We start from the raw sequence: 27,542 nt of genomic DNA, 5'->3' as shown, positions 1-27,542 counted from the left end.
TCAAAAGAGACGCCGATACTTCAGTAATCCTTGAAGTAAACCTTGAACCACTTTCCCAATCACATAATCAGACACGTCATCAACCCCTTATGTCTCAAAAGGTATCCGCAAGAAATGCAATGATTAAAATCATAAATCAGGGGACCTAGTTCTCCAATTTATTTAATTGCTGGTTCGTTTATTTGAGTGAATGAATTTTTGTTTTCTTTCTCAGCTGTTCGTTAGTATCCGCCGATGGCAGTTAATACTTGTTTGAATTTTGTGCAAATTGCGGATATTGGCGAATAACTCACTCCATTATTGTTAGGTATTTGATTTTATTTCTTACACTTTTTGGTCTTTTGTTGAATTTTATTTATCTGAAATTTTTTGGCGGTTTTTTCATTGGTTTTTAATTGGTTTTGCTATACTTCCCGCGTTTTTTTTTTCTTGATATTTTGATCGGGCTGAAGAAGAAAGGCGGTTGTTCCCTCGAAATATTCGATTTTTATGTTTTCTTCAGCATTTTCGTTTAGCTTTTAAAACCCTTAATTTTAGTCGTTTTCTCTCTTTATGGTAAATAGTTGAATCTCGAATCCCAAGGTTGTAACACATTTCGCATAGGTGATTAGCTGGAAGTGTTAGCTTTATTCAATTTTAATTGTTGGTTGCCATCAAAATGGGGACTGCATTTCGGACAATGGTACAGTTTGTGACGATAAAGACTCCGAAGTGGGCCCTAAGTTAAATATGAAGCGCTAGTAAATTAAAGTGGTCCAATATAGTAAAAGTGTTAGGGGTACAGTTTCAGTTGATAGTCGAAGCTATAGTACTGAGGAGTGCCCCTTTCTATTCCCCCTTTTCCTATTCCTCTTTTCTAAACCCTTTTCCTAATCCTCCTCTTTGCCTTGTTATATCAGCTTGACTATATTGAGCGGCTTATTGTCCGAATAGGGACTATGCAATCTGGTAGAGATCCCAACCATTATGGAGCCTCGAGGTTCTTAGTGAATTCTTTATTTCGTGTGTGTCGAGGGAATTCATGTCGAGAGCCTTCTTCAGTTTTGTCTCTCCTCATAGTTTTGATAATGAAGGATATATTACCAACGGTACATATATCCCTCTTAAAGAGGGGTGTATTTTGAAATGTTGTTTTTAAATGGTTAAAGAAAATAGTAGACTGGTGAGATAAAATAGTTATTTTTTTAGACCTCACTTTTTTAGTAATTAATACAGAGAAAATGTAAAAACAGAAAATAGCTTGTAACGATGCTGAATGAATTCCTTAAAAACAAATCTGGACATTTTGGCAATACCCTCAAAACCCCATTTTGATGGCAATCATCAATTAAAATTGAATAAAGCTAACACTTCCAGCAAATTTTATTCTATAGACTGGGTATGAACTCAAAAAGAGCTCTGGATTTTGATCTGTTTCGTTATGCATATGATTTGTAACCCTGTTTTCCTTGCTGACTTCATTCTACCATGAGTTATGATAATTCTTCCTAAGAACTGTTTCCTGTGCTGGAAGAATGCCTAGGAGAATTTCGGATGTTGAGTGATTAGTCAGGAGTTGTCTTTTCTGATTGACTTGAGGTTGGTGGGGCCAATTGGGGATAGGGAGAAAGGAAAACTTTAAAACATTCTGATTTATGCCTAGATTTGAAAAAAATACCTTATGTGGTATTTTCATTAGAAAACAATGCCCCTCCCCCTAGATTTTGATAAATAACCGTTTTGTTTATCCATTATAAAAGAAAAAACCCTTAGCCCCCATAGATTTTCTGGAATTAGCACCCCTGCTTGGGCTTGGAAATCTTGTTTCTATACTGAGTGCAGGTGTCGCATTCCCTCTCCTCTAGATTTCTAATCTCCCCCTAAATTCTTAGTAAATTTATGCCACCGTGGGCTGGTGTAGCAACAAGAAAAATAAAATAAATGGACTGTTCTTATTATCAATTCTCATTTTTGTATGTCTATTTAAAAATGGAAAAAGTCTTTGCCCTCCTATATTTTTGGGAATTGGCGCACCTGCTTAGGGTCAAGAAATCTTCCTTCCGTGTAGTCCCTGTGTTCTTAGCTATACTCGTCAGCCTCGAAACAACAGTATATTTACGGCAGCAAATTACTTAAGTTTTCCTAATATAGTATTCTACAAGCCTTTTTCAGTGACATCTTTCAATTAAATCTATTCCTTGCAAACTGGAAAATCATTTGGATAAATGAAGATTTCAACTTGGCACTTTAATTAGCTTTCATTAACGTAGAAATTGTGCTCTTTACTTTTGAGAGACTTAAGATAGTGGTAGCACCGATTTTGTGTGTGGTGATTTATGCTCGTTTTGCGTTTGACATCTAGTTTAAACTATTTTGCACTTACTCTTTTTTTTCATAAGAACATTTCCCTATAATATATTTATGGCATTCTAAGTTTTTATTTGCTAATTAACCCATTTTTAAAAAAAATTGATTTATTTTTGTCAAGAGATTTCAACATAAAATTGGTAGCCAAGAATTCCTGTTCGGGGAGATCGGGATAAGCCCAAGTAGTTAGGCTTAAAGATTATTATTTTTGAAGCACTAGAAAGCTCTCTTGCTTGTATTTCCCTCACAATTTGTCGATTTACCGTAGAGTTGATGTGTGTACACCTATATATGATGTATGGTATTTCACTGCACTAACAAATTTCCCATTTAAAATCTATGTTCTAATCATTAAATGATTGCTACATTTGATTAAATGTTTAGTTATGTAATTTCCGTCTGTGATGTCGTTTACATCTTCTTATTTTGCCCTTGCATGGATCTGGAAGATAAAAAAAGATAATAAAGAACGTAAATTATTAAATTAAGTAAGCATGTCACTAGTAACAAAAGCATGTCACTAGACTAAAATATCAAACAAATACAACGTAGAGACAATAGGGAAAATTTCAAGACAGTGGAATATATTGTTAATATATGCTATTACACTCTTGTTTAAGTCTGTTGTTGTCTAGCTTATTTTTGTCAGTGTTGCCACGCTGAACTGTCGAAATATATAGATAAAAATAATCAGTTAAATTTGACAACGCTTTTTATCAAAATTGAAACCTAAACATACTTCAAAATTCAAATCAAACCTAAATATAATATTATAAAAATTCAAACCTTAGCAGTCTGTTGGTTCCCATAGACAACTACACCCTTTTTATTTATTTTATTCAGTTTATTTTTGTAGATTTTTCCCCCACATTTTTTTCTAAATTTCCGCTTTTCGATTAAAGATTGGATTGACAATTGTTCCTAGTTAATTAAGAAATACTGAATAATACGTAATAAGAAATACCTAGTTAGATAAGTTTCCACTTAATCAGCTCAAGCAATCAGAATTCATTTTTACTTTGCTTGGTGCTTTAAATACTAGCTTTGGCAGAAGGGTGAAAACACGGTATTCCAGACACATGGTCTAAATTCTAAAAGGCATAATTATGGACATGTGAATAAGTCATTGGAAAGGTAACAATCCAAATTGTTTGGCTGTGAACTTCATTTTTAAAATAACAGAAGAAAAAGTGCGGTAAATGAGCTTTTTATATAACAAAAGAAAAATTATCGTGACTTATCCTCACGAACCGGTCCGGCAATATGAGAAATATCTCTTATGATTACTTTTGGAAAAAATCCAAAATCAGTGCCGTCATTTGAAAGGCTTAACTGTTGTTCTTGCAACAATCGCCATCTAATGAAACAAACTTTTGACTACTCATCTCAAGCTACCCGTTTTTAATGCGAGGGTAAGTCACGTTTGAGCACATAATGTTTTCACCCACAACACAAATGAAAGCAGAATCGAGTCCCAACCTGCCCGGCTCTGACGCATCCCTCCACGGTCTAGAATGTTTAACGAGACTCAGTAAGATCAGCTTTTTCCGTGTGAGAGGTTGATTACCATAGGGTGAAAAAACGTGACTTGCACTCGAAGTTTCGAGTCCCTTCATGTGTATCATGCCTATTGCCAGCACTATGAGCTCAGGAAAGTAAAAGAAACTCTAAGAGGGGCCGACATTGTCTTACATTCCGACTTTGCTGAGAACTATGCAATCAAGCAAAAAAATGAAATCATGATTCCTCACTGGGTTAGTACCTATGTTTCAATCTTCACATATATTATCTACTACAGTAGTCTGATTGGAAGTCTTGCCCATTTGAGCTATGCAGTCCTAAGTGACGACCTAACCCATGACAAGAATGCTGTTGCAGATTGTACCAAGATTTGTGTCGACCATTTTCGTGCACATCATTCCCAACCTAGCATTATACATGACTGGAGTGATGGTGCTGCCAGTTAGTATAAGAATCGCTACACGATTGGTGCTCTTGTTTATCACACATCAGATTATGGGTGTCCTGGAACTAGGTCGTTTTCAGGAACAGCTCATGGCAAAGATCCTATGGATGATATTGGAGCCGAAGTAAAGCGAAAGATCTGGCTGAAGAATTTGCGAGGCCAAGTTATTGTTAACACTGCTGAACAGTTATATAAAGCCCTGAAAATAGAAGAGACTTCTCTTATGTTCCTTCACCTCACCAGTTCATGACTTGAAGGTGTCCATTCATCTCTTGAATCCTCACACTGGTCTGCCATGAGGAAGCAGCCAATTTTCAAAACGGACGAGATTCATTTTGCCACTGCACGCAGTGAGAAGACACTCCGCATGAAATTTAATTCCGTCTTCTCATCCATTTCATCAGATGGGCACTTCTATACAGTTTATGATCCTGAACCATCGGAGACTGCAGTTGAAGGTCCAAGCGAACCCGAAATCGCGAACGCCAATGAAGAGAAGGATGGCAGTGAAACTCGCCTCAAAGCACCAACTGGTGGATTTCAGCACAAGCATTTAATGGTGGGTATGTTCATCACTTTTGCTTATGAGATGAAAGGGAAAAGAGGAAGTATGTGTGAAAAAGTGTATGGTGGAATGATTGATACACTTTGTCCACATTCTGTAAAAGTGATCTTCCTCAGAAAGGCTGGTGCTTCTCTGTGCTGTTTCAAGTTTCATGCCGATGACTGTGATGAAACTGAACTTTCTAGAGTGGCACAGATTCTGCCCAGTCCTGTTATTGATGGCAAGTCTTTCAGTCACAGGTTTCCATGTCAAATCACGAATGATGCTTGGAAGAAAGTAATGAGTACTCCTTTAGTTTTGTCCCTATTTTTTATAATCGAGGTTAACAAAATAAACCAAACATTTAAATGTTTTTCACAGCGTCCAAAACGCGAGTGTAAGTCACGGTGCCAATTTCACCAAACCCAGAATAAAGTTTTCTCTGTAAATGATACAAAGATGAATTTTGTGTCCGAGACATCTGTAATGAATACTGGTTGGTATAAGCGTTTTTTGGTAAAAATGGATCGCCAACAAGAAGAGGAATTGAAAATAATGTAATGAAAATAAATCCTTCTGCTGTGGTTAAGTCACGTTTTTCTAACAAACTTTTAGAACAATCCAACTGAGCTTGGAGATGTATTGATATAACGAATGAAAGCTAATTTTTTCTCAATTTATTGATGTATGCACAGTCACTGGATGTTCTTTGGTTACTTCGAAAATCAGAGAAAAGGGTTGTGAAACGAGCGTAAGCCACAAAACCAACACCGTGTTTTAAATAAAAAAGGACGCAAAAGGATGAGGGGATTAGAGACAGAGCACGTTCAATGACAAAAGGCACCTAAGGTTCAACTAGTCAAAATTATTTGTCAACTAGAAAAAAAATAGAATCATGGCTATAGTCACCACCTGTCAAAATGTGTAGCAGGCCTAAGCTGTTTAGTCTTAAAAAAAAGGAGCAAATCAAATTTCTCTTTTGCTTGTTAACCGTTAATTGACCCCTTTTTTAAGAGTTGATAATTTTTTTTTAGATATATCTTCTTTTTGTATATATTACTCTGATGGTTCCATTGCAACTGAACCACCGTGTAGCTGAACCTCAAGCAACTGAGCCACCGTGCAACTAAACCACCATGCAACTGAACTGTCGTGCAGCTGAACCACCAAGCAACTGAACCACCGTGGAACTGACACCCCGTGCAACTGAACCCTCATCCAACTGAACCCCGTTTAACTGAGCCCTCGTGCAACTCAACTCCCGTACCCCTCAATCCCATTTAACTAAACCCGCGTGTAACTGAACCACCGTGCAACTCAACCCTCGTATAACTGAACTCTCGTGCAACTCAAACACCGTACTTGCATTAAGTGAAACACAAGTTAGAATCTTTACATGTTCAACCTTGTTGGAACTGTTTGCTTTTAAAGTTGAATAAAAGATCTAAAGCCTAACTGGCCAGCCATGACAAAAATCACAAAGAAATGAATACAAAGACGACAAACGGGTCTCTGGCTAGGCCAGTGAATAAAAACGAAGAGAGAAAAAAAATAATCGTTTTTAGAGGAGAATTTTATGAACAGGTCTTCGTTTTAGCAATGGGCTCCTTCAAGTCCAATCGTGGCTAATTTATGTTTGGATTCTAAAGAAATATCCACTATTCAGTGTTTTCGTCTGTCTCATTGCTTCGTTTTTATGGCACTTGGTATTAACCAAGCGACATATAGCAATCGCAAATTCTGTCGGTCTGGCTGTCTGTCACTCTGTCTGTCCCGGTTTTGCTACTTTAGGCACTTCCAGGTAAGCTAGGACGATGAAATTTGGCAGGCGTATCAGGGACCGGACCAGATAAAATTAGAAATAGTCGTTTCCGCGATTTGAAAATCTGAGGGGAGTGGGGGTCGGTTAATTCGGAAAAATAGAAAAAATGAAGTTTTTTTTAACTTACGAACGGGTGATGGGATCTTAATGAAATTTTATGTTTGGAAGAATATCGTGTCTCAAAGCTTTTATTTTAAATTTATTTTATTTTAAATAATTTATTTTATTTTTATTTTATTTAAATTATTTTAATTTATTTTAAATATTTAAAATTTTAATAGTTGGGGGGGGGGACCTAAAATCTTGAAAAACGCTTAGAATGGAGGGATAGGGATGAAACGTGGTGGGAAAAATAAGTAGAAGTCATAGATACGTGATTGACATAACCGGAACGGATTTGCTCTGTCCGGGGGAGCTGGGGGGGGGGGGGGGTTGATTCAGAAAATTAGAAAAAATGAGGTATTTTTAACTTACGAAGGAGTGATCGGATTTAATGAAATTTTAAGTTTGGAAGAATATGGTGTCTAAGAGCACTTATTTTAAATCCTGACTGGATCCGGTGACATTGGGGGGAATTGAGGGGGGAACCTAAAATCTTGTAAAACGCTTAGAGTTGAGGAATTGGGATAAAACTTGGTGGGAAAAATAAACAGAAGTCCTAGATACGTGATTGACACAACCGGAGCGGATCCGCTCTCTTTGAAAGAGTTGGGGGGGGGGGTAATTCTGAAAAATTAGAAAAAAATGAGGTATTTTTACTTACGAAGGAGTGATCAGATCTTAATGAAATTTGATTTTTGTTCGGATATTGTGTATCAGAGCTCTTCTTTGAAATTCCAACCAGATCCGGTGACATTGGGGGGAGTTGGGGGGACCTAAAATCTTGTAAAACGCTTAAAGTGGAGGGATCGGGATGAAATTCGGTGGTAAAAATAATCATAAGTCCTAGATACGTGATTGAAATAACTGGAACGGATCCACTCTCTTTGGGGGAGTTAGGAAGGGAGGGTTAATTTTGAAAAAAATGAGGTATTTTTAACTTACGAAGGAGTGATCGGATCTTAATGAAATTTGATATTTAGAAGGATATTGTGTCTCAGAGCTCTTATTTGAAATCCCGACTGGATCTGGTGAAGGGGAAGTTGGGGGCCGGAACCTAAAATCTTGGAAAACGCTTAGAATGGAGGGATCGGGATGAAACTTGGTGGGAAAAATAAGCACAAGTCCTAGATACGGAATTGACATAACCGGAACGGATCTTCACTCTTTTGGGGTTTGGGGGGGATGTTAATTCTAAAAAATTAGAAAAAATGAGGTATTTTTGACTTACGAAAGAGTGGTTGTTTCTTAATGAAATTTCATATTTAGAAGGACCTCGAAACTCAGATCTCTCATTTTAAATCCCGACCGGATCTAGTGTCATCAGGGGGGGGGGAATCTTGGAAAACCCTTAGAGTGGAGAGATCGGGATGAAACTTGATGGGAAGAATAAGCACAAGTTCTAGATACGAGATTGACACAATTGGTACGGATTCGTTCTCTTTGAGGAAGATGGGGGCTGTTAATTTGGAAAAATCAGAAAAATTGAGGTATTTTTAACTTAAGAACGGGTGACCGGATCTTAATAAAACTTGATATTTAGAAGGAACTCATGTCTCAGAGCTCTTATTTCAGATCCCGATCAAAACTTTTAACATTGGGGGGAGTTGGAGGGGGAAACCAGAAATCTTGGAAAACGCTTATAAATGTCGTAGATACGTGATTGACGTAACCGGACTGGATCCGCTCTCTTTCGTGGAGTTAGGTGGTGGGGTTCAGTGCTTTGGCGACTCTGGTGCTTCTGGACGTACTAGACGATGAAAATTGGTAGGCGTGTCAGGGAGCTGCACAGTTTGACTTGATAAAGTCGTTTTCCCCGATTCGACCATCTGGGGGGCTGAAGGGGGAGGAGAAATAAGAAAAAATGAGGCATTCTTTACCTACGAGTGGGTGATCGGATCTTAATGATTTTTGATATTTAGAAGGACTTCGTGACTCAGAGCGCTTATTTTAAATCCCGACCGGCATTAAGCCTCTGATTTTCCTTTTAAAGCAATCTGTTGATTCTTAGAATTTTGCTAGAGCTCATACCATATGAGTTCTTGGCTCTTGGCTCTTTCGACCTCGTCACACAAGTGCCTTATGAGCTATTAGCTCTTGTTTAAATAGGAATGGGAAAGCTGATTCTATTGTGCTTGTGCGATCTAATGGAAGAATGGAAGCATTTAGTCATCTTCTATTTGATTGCCCTGTTTATTATAGAGCACGTGTAGTAATTGAGATCGAATTAAGTGAATACGAAATAAGTGTGCCGTTTCCTTTATTGCTGATAATTAGAAATAATAGAGTTCGGACTATTGTAAACAGATTTTTATCCCGCACGAAGAGACTTGACTTTTAGTTAGTGTTTATGTTTTGTTTTGGATAGTGTGTATTCTTTTTTTTCTTTTTTTGTAGTGTGTACGTGTTTTTTTCTCTAAAATACTTGTTTTTTGTTTAATTACGAAATAAAGTATCTATCTATATGTATCTTTTATTGAGCACCGGAATTCAATAGATAATGCACTAAAATTTACAAGTTCAAGTTCTATTTATTTTCATAAAATAACAATAACAAAACAATATCCCAAAGGGCTCAATGGACCGTTATTTGGGAAACGGCATACAATAAATAAAGAATGATAAAACTTGTCATGAACATACTAACCAACATCTAAATATAAATCTATAAGGAAAAGAAATCAACTCACCAGCAGTCCCCACGAAACAATGACCCTCACATCGCCCGAAAATAAAATACAAATTAAAATTCTCTGCGTCATCGAGGATGCTGCACCAACAAAACAACAACCCAAAAAAAATAAATAAAAATAAATCGTAAGAAACATTTAATAAGAAACCTTTAATAAGAAACTTTTCATCTGTCTCTTAAAGGAGCCAAAACCTCCACAAAATTTTAATTCAGCTTTATCAGAACATATGTTTTTTAATCCGAACCATTTTTTGAATTTCGAGGAGGCAACAGCCATTTCCAATGATAAAGGTTTCACTCAAGGGGCTCTTGAAGCATTAAAAAAACACACATTTTTGCAGGCTTATCAATTAATTGAGATACTGGTAATATAAATATTAATTCTATTTATGATTAAATAAAAAAACAAGGTTTTTTAACTGAAAAAAAGGAGCGACATTAAGACTTAAAAACAACCGAAATTATCTACTTTTTAAAACAATAAAAAACTTTAGCGTAAAGAGCGAGGCGTTGAAGAGGGACGTCCCCTTTCATTCACGGAATGATTTCAGCTCGTTTGAAGTTTTAATATCGCTCTTTACTAACAGTTAAAAAAAACTTGTTTTTTTTATTTAATTTCTGAACGTTTTTGAATTAATGCATGTTTTAATTACTGATAGACTTACTTGTTGGATGTGCAAAGAGGAGATAACTTTTTGACAGGCTTGCCAACTGATGGGGGAATGTCATTCGTTTGTTGATTTTTAAAATCGAAAAATTATTGCACCTCTCCTACATTTTCGTGAATTTGTATCTTTTCTTGCTGATTCAGAGTGAAAACAGATGTCAAGTACAAACTTAGCAATGAATTCACAATCTGCTACCTGGCATTGTTAACAGAAAGTCTGTGTCCTCCTCATTATTGATAAAGTTATGATAAAGTGAATGGCAGAATTTCTCCTAACTATGTTTGAGTTTGAGGTCCTTATCAAAATATCTAAAGGTGTGAATATCTAAAGCTGTGTCTCCCCAAAAATTGTATCAATCCTTGTCATTGTATCAAGGCTAAAATTTATGATAAGGATATAGTAATTTCAATGTTTAGAAGACTAACTATGTTAATTAGACTAAGTTGCTTTGGCTAAGAATAAATCAGGATGAAAATTGATGTTAGGTAATTTATTCCACAATCATGCACAAACAGCAGCTGCCCAAATGTCCCAGACCCTTGGTATAATTAAGTAGCAGATTAACATAATCAATCCCAGACCCTCTGCAGCTCGTAGCAGTTCACCCAAAGTTATGGCCAAGCTCTACAAAGGTCTTTTACGATTACTGCTAAAGTTTGGGATGGTTGTTGCCATATAATTGAGCAAGTGGGATCAGCAAAAAAAGGGTTTGTCAAAATATAGGCAACCAAGTTTTTGATGGGTGCAAGAGTCTCGACTAACCAGCTCGATTGAATATGCTAAAACTCCCAATACTCATGTACAGACGCCGTAGGGGTGGTTTCATAATGACATATTAACTTTTGAAAACCAACTGTCAAAACCCTTTCAACTCGACGGATCCTTCAGGACAAGTAGACATAGTAAGAAGTTATCCCAAAAGAGAGCATGAGTCCGCAAATAATACTCCTTCATTAGAATGGTTGTCCATTGGAACAGTCTTCATGAGACAGCTGTCACCCCAACCACTGTTGGTGCATTTACGATTGCCATCGACAAGGGTGGGTCCGCCAAACCATGGTCCGCCTGGACTATTACTTATTTTGCTGGACAATGTGATTTAAGGTAGATTTAAAGTAATTCAAGGTAATAAAAATATCGTTCAGGTGATAGCTTTACTTACCAGGGTAGTATTGTTAGTAAAGATGTGCAATAAAATGTGAAAAAAGGCATTGTCAGTGTGCAGGATGTGTTTTCTCAGTTAAAAAAAGTTTGAAAAAGTAGAAAGATACGTCTGGAAATTAAGATAAAAAAAGTTCGAAACAACTTTAATGACAGTGTTCAAGTATTGGTGTGAAGTTCGGGTGCTTAGGAAAGCTGAGGAAAGTATGGTAAATACTTTCTAGGGACATTCTCTAAGAATAACTTTACATGTTCCTTTGACTAATCCTATATTAAACAATAAGCTGTACGGAAAATGTGGTTCAATCCTACTTTCCGAGGCTATACTGAAAGAAAGATTAAGATGGCTTGGCCAAGTTTATGATAAAAGATTATAGATTTAAAAAAAGTTGTGTTTTTCGACTATCTATCTCATTAGAAAGGGATTTCAAGAAACCAGAACTTCATGACAGGAAGTAAAGAGTAGTACTAGTGACTTAGTTTCGTCAAAATCGTAGGGAAGGGGGGGGGGTAAACTTGGAGCCAATTTTTTCAAATCAAGTGAAAATTACTGTGAAACTGAAAAATGAGTCATATAATACCATAAAGATAAATTTATACTAAAGAAAACTGACCCATTTCTTTGGTTGCTTGAATTATGGAGACTTATATTAGTTTTGACAAGATTTTTAAAGGAACTAAATTTTAGCTGGGTTGGGGGGGAGACTAACTAAGTACTATTGAGCAAATTGGGGTGGAAAAGGAGTGTTTGCAGCCGTCTTCGCCTCAGGTGGATTGATGCTGCGAAGAGTTCTTAGTAGTAGTTGCAATGCTAAGATTTCCTTATTCCCAGTTTACACTCATATAACTATCACCTATCTGATTTTCTGTTTTGTTATGTTGTTTTTTTCATTGAGCTATTGTGCTAAATAACAAAATTAAAACTGAATTCCTATGGACATCATTCAACAGGTCACATTAACAAAGGTGTAATGAATTTAGTGGAGGTTTGGCAAAATTAGCCATAATTGAGACAAAAGCAAATAGTTTAGTACTTCCAGCTCAAGGATAACCTGACACTATTTTATGTATTATTATTGCATTTAACAAGGATAAATATTACCAAGTCTAATTTTGTCATTTTCTCACGATCGCCGGATTTTTGCGCCGCGGATGAAGGAACTAAACACTTCTAATAGAGTTATAAAACGGACTGTTTCTTTTAAATACCTCGGAATTGTAATTGATGAAACTTTAACTTTTTAGCACCATGTAAGTTTAACTAGTAAAATTCTGGCAAGAAATCTAGGTATAATGAAAAGACTCAAACATTTTTTCCTAACTCTGTCCTCCGCCATCTTTATTTTTCTCTTATACACCCGTATATACTTTATTGTTCAAGTATTTGGCTCTCCACTTTTCCATCTATCCTTAAACCAATGAGAGCTCTGAGAGTTAGGCTTTTAGCAATGATTCCTCCTCGTCAATCTGTTCGGGAATTTTATCGAACTTTGAAAATATTGCCAGCGAGTCTCTGTGAATTTTATGTATTGTGGGTTATTTTTGGATTGCTGCAGGGTATTAAACCACGCTGTTTTAGTGATTTGTTATGCGTTAGGTCTTTTGTTCATTCACACGATACAAAAGGTAGTGTTGATTTAGGTGTACCTAGAGGCATTTCTTCCCGTTCATGTTTTTCTGTTTTATATAGAAGTACATGGAAATGGAATAGTTTGACGAGTAATATAAGGAGTATTTTAGACCCTGTTATATTTCGAAAAAGTATTAAGGAACTGCTATTTGTAGATAATGATTTTTGATTGATTCGTTTTTTTTTTTTTGTGGGGGTTTTGATGATACTTAGTTCCCAGAGGAAAAGTAAAATAATTATTTTTTTCATATTTATAGTTGAGTGTGGTGGTATTAGTGGTGTTGGTGGCCTAGTATTCTTTTATTTTATGTATTTTGTTTTCTCTTTCTCCCCCTCGGACAAGCTTTGCTTTTGAAGGGAGGTAGTAACCATTTTTGTTTATTATCTGTTTAATGAATAAATCCTTCCCTCTTTCTTAAATACCAAATGAAAATCATATCTTAGATTAAGATTAAATAAAAAAAAACAACAAGTTTTTTGAAATGAAAGTAAGGAGCGACAATAAAACTTAAAACGAACAGAAATTACTCCGTATATGAAAAGGGCTTTCCTCCTCGACACCCCGCTCTTTACGCTAAAGTTTTTTATTGTTTTAAAAAGTAGAGTTGCGAGAAAGAATCAAACTTTAGAGTATGTAATATTGTCAGTGCTAAAATATGCCACCAGGCATGTGCACTAGTTTGTCACATCTATTTATGTAATTGTTGCAACTAAAAAATTATCTATCTATTTATTTTTCTATCAAACTATTTGAATATTTTTTTTTCTTTTAGTTGAATAAGTTCATGAAGGATGCATCAAGTCAATTGGGACTCTAAGAACACAGCTTTCAAGCACTCTTTTTTCCACTGCTAAAAATACGATGTTACTAAGTGTCATTTTCTCGTATCTTGAATAAAACCAAAAGTAATCGGTTCCATCATTTTTAAATACTTTTTTTTTTACCAAGTTTTTCTATAGGGTAAATAGTTGAAGAATAATTTCTTGAACCACATTGGCCTGCCATAACGTAAAGAAAGGAAAGATCAAAAATGAGGTTTTTAAAGCTCAAACGAAAATACTGAAGAAAACACAGAAAGTTCATATTTCGAGGGAACAACCGCCTCTCTTCTTATTTCGGTTTTCTCAAAAGAGACGCCGATACTTCAGTAATCCTTGAAGTAAACCTTGAACCACTTTCCCAATCACATAATCAGACACGTCATCAACCCCTTATGTCTCAAAAGGTATCCGCAAGAAATGCAATGATTAAAATCATAAATCAGGGGACCTAGTTCTCCAATTTATTTAATTGCTGGTTCGTTTATTTGAGTGAATGAATTTTTGTTTTCTTTCTCAGCTGTTCGTTAGTATCCGCCGATGGCAGTTAATACTTGTTTGAATTTTGTGCAAATTGCGGATATTGGCGAATAACTCACTCCATTATTGTTAGGTATTTGATTTTATTTCTTACACTTTTTGGTCTTTTGTTGAATTTTATTTATCTGAAATTTTTTGGCGGTTTTTTCATTGGTTTTTAATTGGTTTTGCTATACTTCCCGCGTTTTTTTTTTCTTGATATTTTGATCGGGCTGAAGAAGAAAGGCGGTTGTTCCCTCGAAATATTCGATTTTTATGTTTTCTTCAGCATTTTCGTTTAGCTTTTAAAACCCTTAATTTTAGTCGTTTTCTCTCTTTATGGTAAATAGTTGAATCTCGAATCCCAAGGTTGTAACACATTTCGCATAGGTGATTAGCTGGAAGTGTTAGCTTTATTCAATTTTAATTGTTGGTTGCCATCAAAATGGGGACTGCATTTCGGACAATGGTACAGTTTGTGACGATAAAGACTCCGAAGTGGGCCCTAAGTTAAATATGAAGCGCTAGTAAATTAAAGTGGTCCAATATAGTAAAAGTGTTAGGGGTACAGTTTCAGTTGATAGTCGAAGCTATAGTACTGAGGAGTGCCCCTTTCTATTCCCCCTTTTCCTATTCCTCTTTTCTAAACCCTTTTCCTAATCCTCCTCTTTGCCTTGTTATTTCAGCTTGACTATATTGAGCGGCTTATTGTCCGAATAGGGACTATGCAATCTGGTAGAGATCCCAACCCATTATGGAGCCTCGAGGTTCTTAGTGAATTCTTTATTTCGTGTGTGTCGAGGGAATTCATGTCGAGAGCCTTCTTCAGTTTTGTCTCTCCTCATAGTTTTGATAATGAAGGATATATTACCAACGGTACATATATCCCTCTTAAAGAGGGGTGTATTTTGAAATGTTGTTTTTAAATGGTTAAAGAAAATAGTAGACTGGTGAGATAAAATAGTTATTTTTTTAGACCTCACTTTTTTAGTAATTAATACAGAGAAAATGTAAAAACAGAAAATAGCTTGTAACGATACTGAATGAATTCCTTAAAAACAAATCTGGACATTTTGGCAATACCCTCAAAACCCCATTTTGATGGCAATCATCAATTAAAATTGAATAAAGCTAACACTTCCAGCAAATTTTATTCTATAGACTGGGTATGAACTTAAAAAGAGCTCCGGATTTTGATTTGTTTCGTTATGCATAGGGTTTGTAATCCTGTTTTCCTTGCTGACTTCATTCTACCATGAGTTATGATAATTCTTTCTAAGAACTGTTTCCTGTGCTGGAAGAATGCCTAGGAGAATTTCGGATGTTGAGTGATTAGTCAGGAGTTGTCTTTTCTGATTGACTTGAGGTTGGTGGGGTCAATTGGGGGAAGAGAGAAAGGAAAACTTTAAAACATTCTGATTTATGCCTAGATTTGAAAAAAATACCTTATGTGGTATTTTCATTAGAAAACAATGCCCCTCCCCCTAGATTTTGATAAATAACCGTTTTGTTTATCCATTATAAAAGAAAAAACCCTTAGCCCCCATAGATTTTCTGGAATTAGCACCCCTGCTTGGGCTTGGAAATCTTGTTTCTATACTGAGTGCAGGTGTCGCATTCCTTCTCCTCTAGATTTCTAATCTCCCCCTAAATTCTTAGTAAATTTATGCCACCGTGGGCTGGTGTAGCAACAAGAAAAATAAAATAAATGGGCTGTTCTTATTATCAATTCTCATTTTTGTATGTCTATTTAAAAATGGAAAAAGTCTTTGCCCTCCTATATTTTTGGGAATTGGCGCACCTGCTTAGGGTCAAGAAATCTTCCTTCAGTGTAGTCCCTGTGTTCTTAGCTATACTCGTCAGCCTCGAAACAACAGTATATTTACGGCAGCAAATTACTTAAGTTTTCCTAATATAGTATTCTACAAGCCTTTTACAGTGACATCTTTCGATTAAATCTATTCCTTGCAAACTGGAAAATCATTTGGATAAATGAAGATTTCAACTTGGCACTTTAATTAGCTTTCATTAACGTAGAAATGGTGCTCTTTACTTTTGAGAGACTTAAGGGAGTGGTAGCACCGATTTTGTGTGTGGTGATTTATGCTCGTTTTGCGTTTGACATCTAGTTTAAACTATTTTGCACTTACTCTTTATTTTTCATAAGAACATTTCCCTATAATATATTTATGGTATTCTAAGTTTTTATTTGCTAATTACCCCATTTTTAAAAGAAATTGATTTATTTTTGTCAAGAGATTTCAACATAAAATTGGTAGCCAAGAATTCCTGTTCGAGGAGACCGGGATAAGCCCAAGTAGTTAGGCTTAAGGATTATTATTTTTGAAGCGCTAGAAAGCTCTCTTGTATTTCCCTCACAATTTGTCGATTTACCGTAGAGTTGATGTGTGTACACCTATATATGATGTATGGTATTTCACTGCACTAACAAATTTCCCATTTAAAATCTATGTTCTAATCATTAAATGATTGCTACATTTGATTAAATGTTTAGTTATGTAATTTCCGTCTGCGAGGTCGTTTACATCTTCTTGTTTTCCCCTTGCATGGATCTGGAAGAAAAAGAAAGATGACAAAGAACAGAAAATTATTAAATTTAATAAGCATGTTACTAAGGACAAAAACATGTCACCAGACTAAAATATATTGTTATTATATGCTATTATACTCTTGCTTAAGTCTGTTGTTGTTTAGCTTATTTTAGTCAGTGTTGTCACGTTGAACTGTCAAAATGTAGGGATAAAAATAATCATTTAAATTTGACAACGCTTTTTTATCAAAATTCAAACCTAAACTTACTTCAAAATTAAAATCAAACCTAAATATAATATTATAAAAATTCAAACCTTAACAGTCTGCTGGTTCCCACAGACAACTACACCCTATAGTTTATTTATTATTTTCAGTTTATTTTTGTATATTTTTCCCCCACGTTTTTTTCTAAATTTTCCCTTTTCGATTAAAGATTGGATTGACAATTTTTCCTAGTTAAAAATTCAAATCTTAACAGTCTGCTGGTTCCCACAGACAACTATACCCTTTAGTTTATTTATTTTTTTCGGTTTATTTTTATATATTTTTCCCCCACGTTTTTTTCTAAATTTCCCCTTTTCGATTAAAGATTGGATTGACAATTTTTCCTAGTTAATTAAGAAATACTGAATAATACTTAATAAGAAATACCTAGTTAGGTAAGTTTTCACTTGACCAGCTCAAGCAATCAGAATTCATTTTTTACTTTGCTTGGCTCTTTAAATAGTATGTTTGACAGAAATAAAAAAATAAAAAGGACGAGGGATTAGAAACAGAGCACGTTCAATGACAAAATGCACCTAAGATTTAACTAGTCAAAATTGTTTTTCAACTAGAAAAAATAGAATAAGGGCTATAGTCACCAATGTGTCAAAATGTGTAGTAGGCCTAAGCTGTTTAGTCTTTAAAAAGGAGCAAAAATCAAATGTCTCTTTTGATTGCTAATCGCTAATTGACCCTTTTTTTAAGAGTTGATAAATATTTTTTAGATATATCTTCTTTTTGTATATATTACTCTGCAACTGAACCAACTGTTCCATTGCAACTGAACCACCGTGTAAGTGAACTCCCGTGTAACTTAACCCTCGTCTAACTGAACCCTATTTAACTGAGCCCTCGTGCAACTCAACCCCCGTGCCACTCAACCCTATTTAACTAAACCACCGTGCAACTGAACCCTCGTATAACTGAACTCTCGTGCAGATCAAACACCGTACTTACATTAAGTAAAACACAACTTAGAATCTTCAAGCTTGTTGGAACTGTTTGCTTTTTAAAGTCGAATAAAAGATCTAAAGCCTAACTGGCAAGCCATGAAAAAAATCACAAAGAAATGAATATAAAGACGACAAACGGGTCTCTGACTAGGCCAGTGAATGAAAACGAAGAAAAACAAAAAAAAACAAATATTTTTTAGAGGAGAATTTTATGAACAGGTCTTCGGTTTAGCAAATAGGCTCCTTCAAGTCCAATCCTGGCTAATTTATTTTTGGATTCTACAGAAATGTCCGCTATTCATTGTTTTCGTCTGTCTCCTTGTTTCTGGGATAGGTTTATAGACGATGTTTTATGTTTTTGGGAACATGGATTGTATTCCTTAAATTTGTTTCTTGATCATTTAAACAGGTTTGACAAAAATATAAAATTTACGCAAGAGCTGGAAAAACAAGAAAGGGTACCCTTTTTAGATATTTTATTAATAAAAAGCGATAATGGTTTACTTTTTCAATTTATAGAAATCCAACTCATAATGAAAGGTATTTAAAATTTTGTTCGTCTCACCCAATTTCAGTAAAAAAAAAGGGAACAGTCATATCATTGGTTGATAGAGTTTTTTAAAATTTGTCCGTCGGAATGTATAAATAGCGAACTATTGTATTTGAGGGATATCTTATTTTGCAACGGGTATCCTGTAAAACTTGTAAGTGAAATAATAAAGAAAAGGCAGATTAAGCATGAAAAAGGTAATTAAAACAAAGGTGCTCATCTTTTGGACTCTATAATTTCCACTAGATACATTTCATTACCTTACATACCAACTCTTAGGGAGAACATTAAACAGGCTTTATTGAAACATAATGTATCAACTTGTTTTAATCAATCAGACCATTGAGTAACTTTCTAAATTCTGGAAAATATACAACACGTATCAGTTTGGCAAGTGGAGTGTAAAGTATTCCTTGCTCTTGCGGAAAATTTTACGTCGGTCGAACTCACGAGCAATTTATGGAACGTTTTATTGAGCACGATTGCTTCATTTTTTAAATAGGATTGGGAAAGCTGACTCTCCAATGTGCTTGTGCGGTCTAATGGAAGAATGGAAGCATTTAGTCATCTTCTATTTGATTGCCCAGTTTATTGTAGAACATGTATAGTCATGGATATCGAATTAAGTGAATACGAAATAAGTGTGCCGTTTCCTTTATCGCTAATAATTAGAAATAATAGAGTTCGGACTATTGTAAACAGATTTTTATCCCGCACAAAGAGACTTGACTTTTAGTTAGTGTTTATGTTTTATTTTCGATAGTGTATTGATAGTGTATTGTATTCGATAGTGTATTGATATTGTATTGTATTGTATTGATAGTGTATTGTATTATTGATAGTGTATTGTATTCTTTTTCTCTTTTTTTGCAGTGTGTACGGGTTTTTTTTTTTTGTTTTTTTTTTTGCTGTGAAATGCCTGATTTTGGTTTGATCACGAAATAAAGTATCTATCTATATCTATCTTTAATTGAGCAACTGAATTCAATAGATAATGCTCTAAAACAGAATATTTTACTTCAGCTTTATCAGAACATATGTTTTTTAATCCGGACGATTTTTTTCAGTTCGAGAAGGAAACATCCATTTCCAATGATGAAGGTTTCACTCAATGGGCTCTAGAAGCATTGAAAAAACAAAAAAAAGCACATTTTTGTAGGCTTATCAATTAATTTAGATACTGGTAATATAAATATTGATTCAATTTATAATTAAATAAAAAAAAACGTTTCTTAACTTCAAGTAAGGAGCGACATTAAAACTTTAAAAGAACAGAAATTATCTACTTTTTAAAACAATAAAAAATGTTAGCGTAAAGAGCGAGGCATTGAGGAGGGAGAATCCCTTTCTGTTCGTTGTAAGTTTAAATGTCGCTCTTTACTTGCAGTTAAAAAGTCTTGTTTTTTGTTTAATTCCTGAACGTTTTTGAATTAATGCATGTTTTGGTTTTGGCTTACCGCACATGAATAATTAAAGCGAAATTTTGTATATTAATTTTTTTTGGCAAGATGGCTTTCTCATAGTTTTGATCGGACAATTTTGATAAAAAAAAGGTGTGGGGGGGCCTAGTTGCCTTCCATTTTCGATTACTTAGAAAGGCAACTAGAACTTTTCATTTTTTACGAACGTTTTTATTAGTGATAAATATACGTAACTTACGAATTCACTTATGTAACGAGATTCTATATTTGTACATTTTTATTACGTATATGAGGGGGTCCGACCCCTCGTCGATACTTCACTCTATCAAACAGTTTGTGGTAACGAACTGTAGTAAGGAGCGACCTGGCTCAATAGTAAACGAAACTTTCATCAAATTTAGTCTTTTTCATTAAAAGTTACGAGCCTGAGAAAATTTGCCTTATTTTAGAAAATAGGGGAAAACACCGCCTAAAAGTCATAGAATCTTAACGAAAATCGCACCATCGCGTTCGGCGTATCAGAGAACCCTATAGCAAAATTTTAAAGCTCTTATCTACAAAAATGTCGAATTTCGTATTTTTTACCAGAAGACAAATCACGGGTGCGTGTTTATTTGTTTTTTTTTTTTCCCAGGGGTCATCGTATCGACCAAGTGGTCCTAGAATGTCGCAAGAAGGCTCATTCTAACGGAAATGAAAAGTTCTAGTGCCCTTTTTCAGTGACCAAAAAAATTGGAGGGCACCTAGGCCCCCTCCCACGCTCATTTTTCTCCAAAGTCAACGGATCAAAATTTTGAGATAGCCATTTTGTTCCGCATAGTCAAAAACCTTAACAACTATGTCTTTGGGAATGACGTACTCCCCCACAGTACCTGGGGGAGGGGCTGCAAGTTACAAACTTCGACCAGTGTTTACATATAATAATGGTTATTGGGAAGTGTACAGACGGTTTCAGGGGATTTTTTTTGGTTTTGGGGGTGAGGTTGAGGGGAGGGGGATATGTGGGAGGATCTGTCCTTGGAGAAATATGTCATGGGGGAACAGAAATTCAATGAAAAGGGCGCAGGATTTTCTAAAATTACTATAAAAAAAAAACAATGAAAAAATAAACATGGAAAAGTTTTTTCAGTTGAAAGTAAGGAGTAGCATAGAAACTTAAAACGAACAGAGATTATTACGCATATGACGGGTTCTAAAAATACTTTATTATAAAGGGCGAGGTATTTAGGAGGAGATAAATACCTCGCTCTTTATGCTATAGTATTTTTAGTAATTTCAACTATTTATTCTACGGCCTTTCTGATTCAGGGGTCATTCTTAAAGAATTGGGACAAAACTTACGATTTAGTGTAAAGAGCGAGGTATTAACGAGGGTACAAATCCCCTCATATACATAATAAAAATTTAAGAATTTAAAAGTTTGTTACGTAAGTTAATTCTTAAGTTACGTATATTTTCTACTAATAAAAAAATTCGTTAAAAATTAAAATTTATAATTGCCTTTTTATGTAACCGAAAAATTGCATGGCAACTAGGCCTCCTTCCCCATCCCTTATTTCTCAAAATCGTCTGATCAAAACTAAGAGAAAGCCATTTAGCCAAAAAAGGAATTAATATGCAAATTTCATTTTAATATTTTATGTGTGGAGAGCCAAAATCAAACATGCATTAATTCAAAAACGTTCAGAAATTACATTAAAAAAAATAGTTTTTTTAACTGAAAGTAAGGAGCGACATTAAAACTTAAAACGAACAGAAATTACTCCGTATATGAAATGGGTTGTCCCCTCCGCAATCCCTCGCTCTTTACGCTAAAGTTTGACTCTTTGCCACAATTTTGCTTTTTAAAACAATTACAAGCTTTAGCATAATTAGCGAGGGATTGCGGAGGGGACAACCCATTTCATATACGGAGTAATTTCTGTTCGTTTTAAGTTTTAATGTCGCTCCTTACTTTCAGTTAAAAAAAACTAGTTTTTTTTATGTAATACACTAAAGCTTGAATTTTGTCCCAATTCTATAATAATGACCCCTGAATCACGAACGCCGTTGAATAAAAGGTTGAAATTATTAAAAATACTTTAGCGTAGAAAGTGAGGTATTGCGGAAGAGATGGAGAAGCAAGGTATTGAGGAGGAGACAAATCCCCTTATATACGTACTATTTTCTGTTTATTTTAAGTTTTAATGCTGCTCCTTACTTCCAGTTTAAAAAACCTTTTTTAAATTTATTTTCTCATCGTTTTGTTTTTGAATATGCTAGAAATTCCTGCACCCCCTTCAAAGAAATTCTCTTCCCTTATGATAAATTCCTCCATGGAAAGATCCTCCCACATAACCCTCTCCCCACAACCCACCCCCACCCTAGTTACTATGTTTTACGACTATGCTGAACAAAATGGCTATCTCAAAATTTTGGTCCGGTGACTTTGGGAAAAACATAAGCGTGGGACTAGGTGCCTTCCAATTTTTTTGATCACTTAACAAAGGCACTAAAACTTTTAATTTTCGTTAGAATGAGCCCTCTCACGACATTCTAGGACCACTGGGTCGATACAATCACCCCTGAAAAAAAAAATAAACACGCTTCCGTGATCTGTCTTCCTTCAAAAATACAAATTTCCACGTTTTTTAGATGGGAGCTTGAAACTTCAACAGTGGGGTTCTCTGATACGCAGAAGCTGATGGCGTAATTTTCGTTAAGATTCTATGACTTTTAGGGGTGTTTCCCCCTATTTTCTAAAATAAGGCAAATTTTCTCAGGCTCGTAACTTTGTATGGGTAAGACTAAACTTGATGAAACTTATATATTTAAAAATGCGATTCTTTTGATGTAACCATTGGCATCAAAATTCCGTCTTTTAGAGTTTCGTTTACTACTGAGGCTGGTCGCTACTTACGGTTCGTTACCATGAACTGTTTGATATTATTTTAAAAAATTAATCCATATTCAAAAATAAAGTATTTTGAAATGCCCCAGGGGTTAGTTTAAGTAACAAACCTAAGCGAAGAGCAGCATCAAAAGCTCATCATAAGATTATGTCGCAATAATATTCCTATTTCATTTGTTATTTTTAAAATTTTAATCCAGTTACTTTTATGGTTTGACGAAGATAGCTATAAATTGTAAATATCAAGTAACCATATCTCATATATTTTAGTTAGTCTGTTTTAGTTTTATTTATGTTTTTTTACGCTTAAGACGCCTTATTAGATAAGGGCGAAATATTCGTTTGATTTCTGATGTTTTCTTCGTTTTCATTTGCTGGCCGGAGACCCGTTTGTCATCTTTATAATCATTTCTTTGTTTTCTTTTTAAATTCACGATATAAATGACTGTCAAGATGATTAATAAGAAAAAACACTGTTTTTTGTCACAAAAAAAAAGAAAATCAGACTTCACAAACTCTTAAAGTCAGATTTATTTCTCCTTTTTTATGTCTCTTAATAGGGTTTCCCTTCGTCCTGTCACTGTCTACGGGTCTAGTTGTTTACCCCCGCTCCCTCTCCCAAGGAAATCCCTCCACTGGAAAAAAAACCTCGCAGAAAATATGTTTTCCAAATTGGAATATTTTATTTGGGTTCTGTTATTTTTTAGTTTAGCTGAGAAGTGCTGAGGAATGTAAGTTTTGCCCATCCCTCCGTGCAAAAATTTTCTTCGCATGGAAAATCCTCCAGAAACTCTCCAGCCCCCCTTTCGGAAAAATCCCACGTGAAAAATGTCCGTATTATCCCCAATAACAAACACTATCTGCAAGCAATGGGGTTGTCTGATTGTTTTGCTGCAAGGGAGAGATGGAGATACCTCAAAGGGTGCATTTTAATGCCTAAACAAGTCAACTCTCATTAAGCCTTCGGATAAGTATAGAATTAGCTCTAGGGGAGAGATGGGAGGAGGGTGGAGGTAGAAATTAGTTTTAATTCTCAGGCAGTTCTAGTCTTTTTTTAGAAGTCAAAAGTGATTGGATACCAACCAACCGCAAGGGCTATTTTTTGGAGAGATATTTTTCAGGAGGAATCCAATGATCCTCCTTTGATTGGATCCAAAAATGAATCCAATCAAATATTTATTTTTTTAAATAGTCTAAAGGTTAGCAAAGGCTGTAAATTAAGCTAGTTACTCAATGTTAACAAATACGGTTTTTGTGGAAAAGATTTTTGTATGAACTTGGGAAGGGGGTGCTCATTCGATTGGAAATCAAAAGTTCCAATGAACTTTTTAAGAATTAAAAGTGATCGAAGGGCTTCCATCCCACTCCTTTTTCATTTTATTTAAAACAGATGAGAGGTTAAATAACTATGCCTACAGGGTTCACAACTCCTAGCCCCTGGTGCAAGGGCTGTAAGCTATGCAATTTGTCTATTTTTATCATACAATGTGTTTTTTTATCAAGAAAAGAGGACATGTATGGTCCTATAAATAAAAAAAAGCATGGCATGTCATGTCAAGAAGAATGCCAAACACAATCAAACGACATTTTTCCCTTTATTGGTTGTGAAAAGGAAATACCAGTAATATTTACAATGGCCGATGGTATCAGCCATCACATCGTTCGGAAAACGTGTAGGAGCGTCTTCAACTAAATCAAGAGATACTTTGTGCATCCAGCTTTACAAAACGACGTATCTGCAATGTTTCAAAAATAAATGAGGGTATAAACGAGATTGTATGAAGTTTAAACTTTCTGGGCATGTTGAAAGAATGTTGAAAAAAAGGCTGGAGTGCAACCAGTCCTCCTCCCATATCTTTTTAAGCTGCAATCTCCTCAAAGACGTCTGAACAAAATTTGTTATCTATATTGACAAAGAATGAAAAATTTTAAATACACATGTTTATTACTTAACGTCAAGAAAGGTCTGATTCATCTGAAAAAAAAGGAAGTAAAATCAGCTTTAATGGTTTGTCACATCAGATCTTTTTTTTTGCAAAAATAAAACAAAGCCTTTTTATCAATGATCGTGACAAGCGTTTGTAACATGACTTTAAGAAACAAACAATTCCAACAAGGTTGAACATGTAAAAATTCCAACTGGTGTTTTACTCAATTATATTGCCTCATATTATTAGAAAACTGAAAAACTGATTTTCAGTGGTTCAGTTACTTGAGGGTTCAGTTGCAAGGTGGTTCAATTACACGGTGGCTCAGTTCCACGATAGTTCAGTTGCAAGGTGATTCAGTTACACGGGGGTTGAGTTGCACGGGGGTTTAGTTGCACGAGTGTTCAGTTGCACAAGGGTTTGGTTATACAGGGGTTCAGCTACACGGTGGCTCAGCTACACGATGGTTCAGTTACACGTACACCTACTCTGATATATATTGCATGAATATCGCTGTTTTTAAGAGGTATATCTATTTAGTACTTGATAATGTGATTAGGTTTTACTTACTGTTTTCCTGTTCTTCCAAGTTTCTTCCTGGTCTGTACCTGCTCCTGTAGTTGTTGCAGTAGCTGTGATGGCTCAATTACTAGACTTCCAGATGTTACGTTTAGCATCAGTTCCGTTTCCTCATTATAATGATTTACTTCTGCATTTTTTAATGCTATTGTTTTTCCAGTTAAATCTTCATATTCTTCAGCCATTCCCAACCACTTCCAAATTTTTACTTCTATATTTTGATTAGAATCATCTTGCACATCTAGTATCAAGTACTTCACCTTGTACATCTGATCAAGTACTTCACCTTGTACATCAACAAAGTCACCTTTTTGGCCTGAACATAGGATGTCTTCGATTCTCACAAAGTTGAATTCAAACTTGGGTATCTGGAGTATTTCTTCTTTTTCTTTTATAGTAGTATTATCATTTGCCACTAGTTCTTTTTCAACTAAGCCTTTCCAAAAAAAATTGCCAAAGTGGTCATAAAATCTATGAAGATCTCTCCTCATAATGTCTGGACAGCAAACCTCATATATTCGACCTAATTGCAAAGACAGGGTATCTCCTTCTATAAGCTTTGTAACGTACTCATTCCATAAGTTCATAATGATTACACCAGTGTCGTCTTCTAGTGCTATTCTTACCCATTTTCCAAAATCTGGGGCAGGTCCCATTATTGGAGACAATTGTACAAGGCGTCCAATAACCCTAAATTGTCCAAAGTTTTTGTTTTCTTTAAGTTGTGTAATTGAATATTTAACAACCAACTCATTTTCACATGAAGTGGCCATCGTTTAATTGTAATGTTGCTTTTTATCAATTCAGGTTTTCTGTACGGCCCTTTTTAGGCTATATATGCCTGTAGTTTAATCCAATTTTGATGCAACTACAAGAACTGAGTTTATTTCTTTCTTTTTGACAATGCTGTTCATTCATCCGGCACAACTAAAAATAGAGATGATAAAATGGATGTTTAGGCAGCGTTGGAAGGCACTATGATTTAAGTGAAATGAAGCCTCATACGTAAGAAGAGGGCCTATGAGTTTACTTCTCTCCAAATAAAAATAATAATAAGAATGGATTCTTGTTATGCTTTATTATTTATTATCCGTTTTTAAGCGGAAAGTTCATCCCCCGAAGCTTCCCTCTCAATGGAAAATTATCTCAGTAGAAAGTCTGAACCCCCTCCAGCGGCTAGGGATGCTAAGTTGAAACTTTAAATGTATGGTCAGAGCTATGTTAAAAAAAGAATGAAGGGTAGCAGCCCCTCCCTTCTCTTGTCCTCTTAAATTCCCGTCTTAACACTGATATAGATATTAAAAACCATTTTATTTAAAATAGGCTCAAAGTCTAAAAGCTGAACCTCTTGGAATGCCGTGCCGCTGCACCCCCAGAGCAAGGAGTGTAAGTTATACAGTTTGTCCCTTTTTTTACATGCAGGATTTATCATTAGAAAAAGAGGCAATGTTTGATCCTCGATGGGTTCAAAAACACTAAGGGTACTAATGCAAAATTTCGAGAAATGTTGACGGGTATGTTGAGCTCAATCAAAAGGAACTATATGTATTCAAGTTATCAAAAAGGCCTATATGGAATGTCTTAGGAACAAGTGAGGATATTAACTTGAAACTCTCAGAGCTACCGCTGCTACTGCTTTTATTGCGGCTGCAAATAAAGCAGGTAGTTACTGCAACCTTAACTTCTTGCGATTGCAATCACATCTATTGGTGACTACTTCCAGAGAATGTTGAGGGGGATGTTGATCTATGAAACTTTAATGTTGTAAAAAAAAAACATCACTTTAATGTTTTGATAATTTGATGTTGAATAAAAATTGACGTTTAAAAGTGGGGAATATTGCAACTTGAAATTTTGCCAATAAAAAACGAGCAGAAAGTTATTGAAAAAGCTTTTTAAAAAGATTTTTTTCAAAGAAAATTAAAGAGCCATGTTAAACTTAAGACCAGAAGAAATAAAGTCTTATAACAATTCAAATACAAAATTACCAGAAATTACTATTAAAGAATAAATAAAACTCAAAACGAACAGAAATTAGCCAAACTTTTGCTTGTATGGATTTTTGTTCGTTTTAAGTTTAATTTGAACATTCAATTTAAGTTTTACCCTTTTAAAGGTTTATTTATTCATTTATATTA

General features: G+C 35.1%; 1 protein-coding gene across 2 annotated transcripts in view; it reads right to left on the bottom strand.

The window, feature by feature from the left end:
• Positions 1-2,435: 2,435 nt before the first annotated feature.
• LOC136033203 (uncharacterized) overlaps positions 2,436-27,542 on the bottom strand; it is a 39,407-nt gene continuing 14,300 nt past the window's right edge. Inside the window, exons 2-3 of one of the 2 annotated variants that reach the window (XM_065713914.1) lie at positions 25,396-26,331; positions 2,436-2,788 (exon numbers count right to left, since the gene is read on the bottom strand). In XM_065713914.1, the coding sequence (XP_065569986.1) occupies positions 2,758-2,788; positions 25,396-26,177 (813 nt within the window). In that variant the 5' untranslated portion in view covers positions 26,178-26,331 and the 3' untranslated portion in view covers positions 2,436-2,757. Of the gene's footprint in view, positions 2,789-9,288; positions 16,840-25,395; positions 26,332-27,542 lie in introns of those variants that run through there. The other variant, XM_065713913.1, reaches the window with a different exon arrangement.

The sequence above is a fragment of the Artemia franciscana genome, chromosome 11 (genome assembly GCF_032884065.1).
Source record: "Artemia franciscana chromosome 11, ASM3288406v1, whole genome shotgun sequence".
NCBI classification, from domain to species: Eukaryota; Metazoa; Arthropoda; class Branchiopoda; order Anostraca; family Artemiidae; genus Artemia; species Artemia franciscana.
The sequence above is the reverse complement of the archived record's forward strand: the minus strand, read 5'-3'. Positions and strand labels throughout refer to the sequence as shown.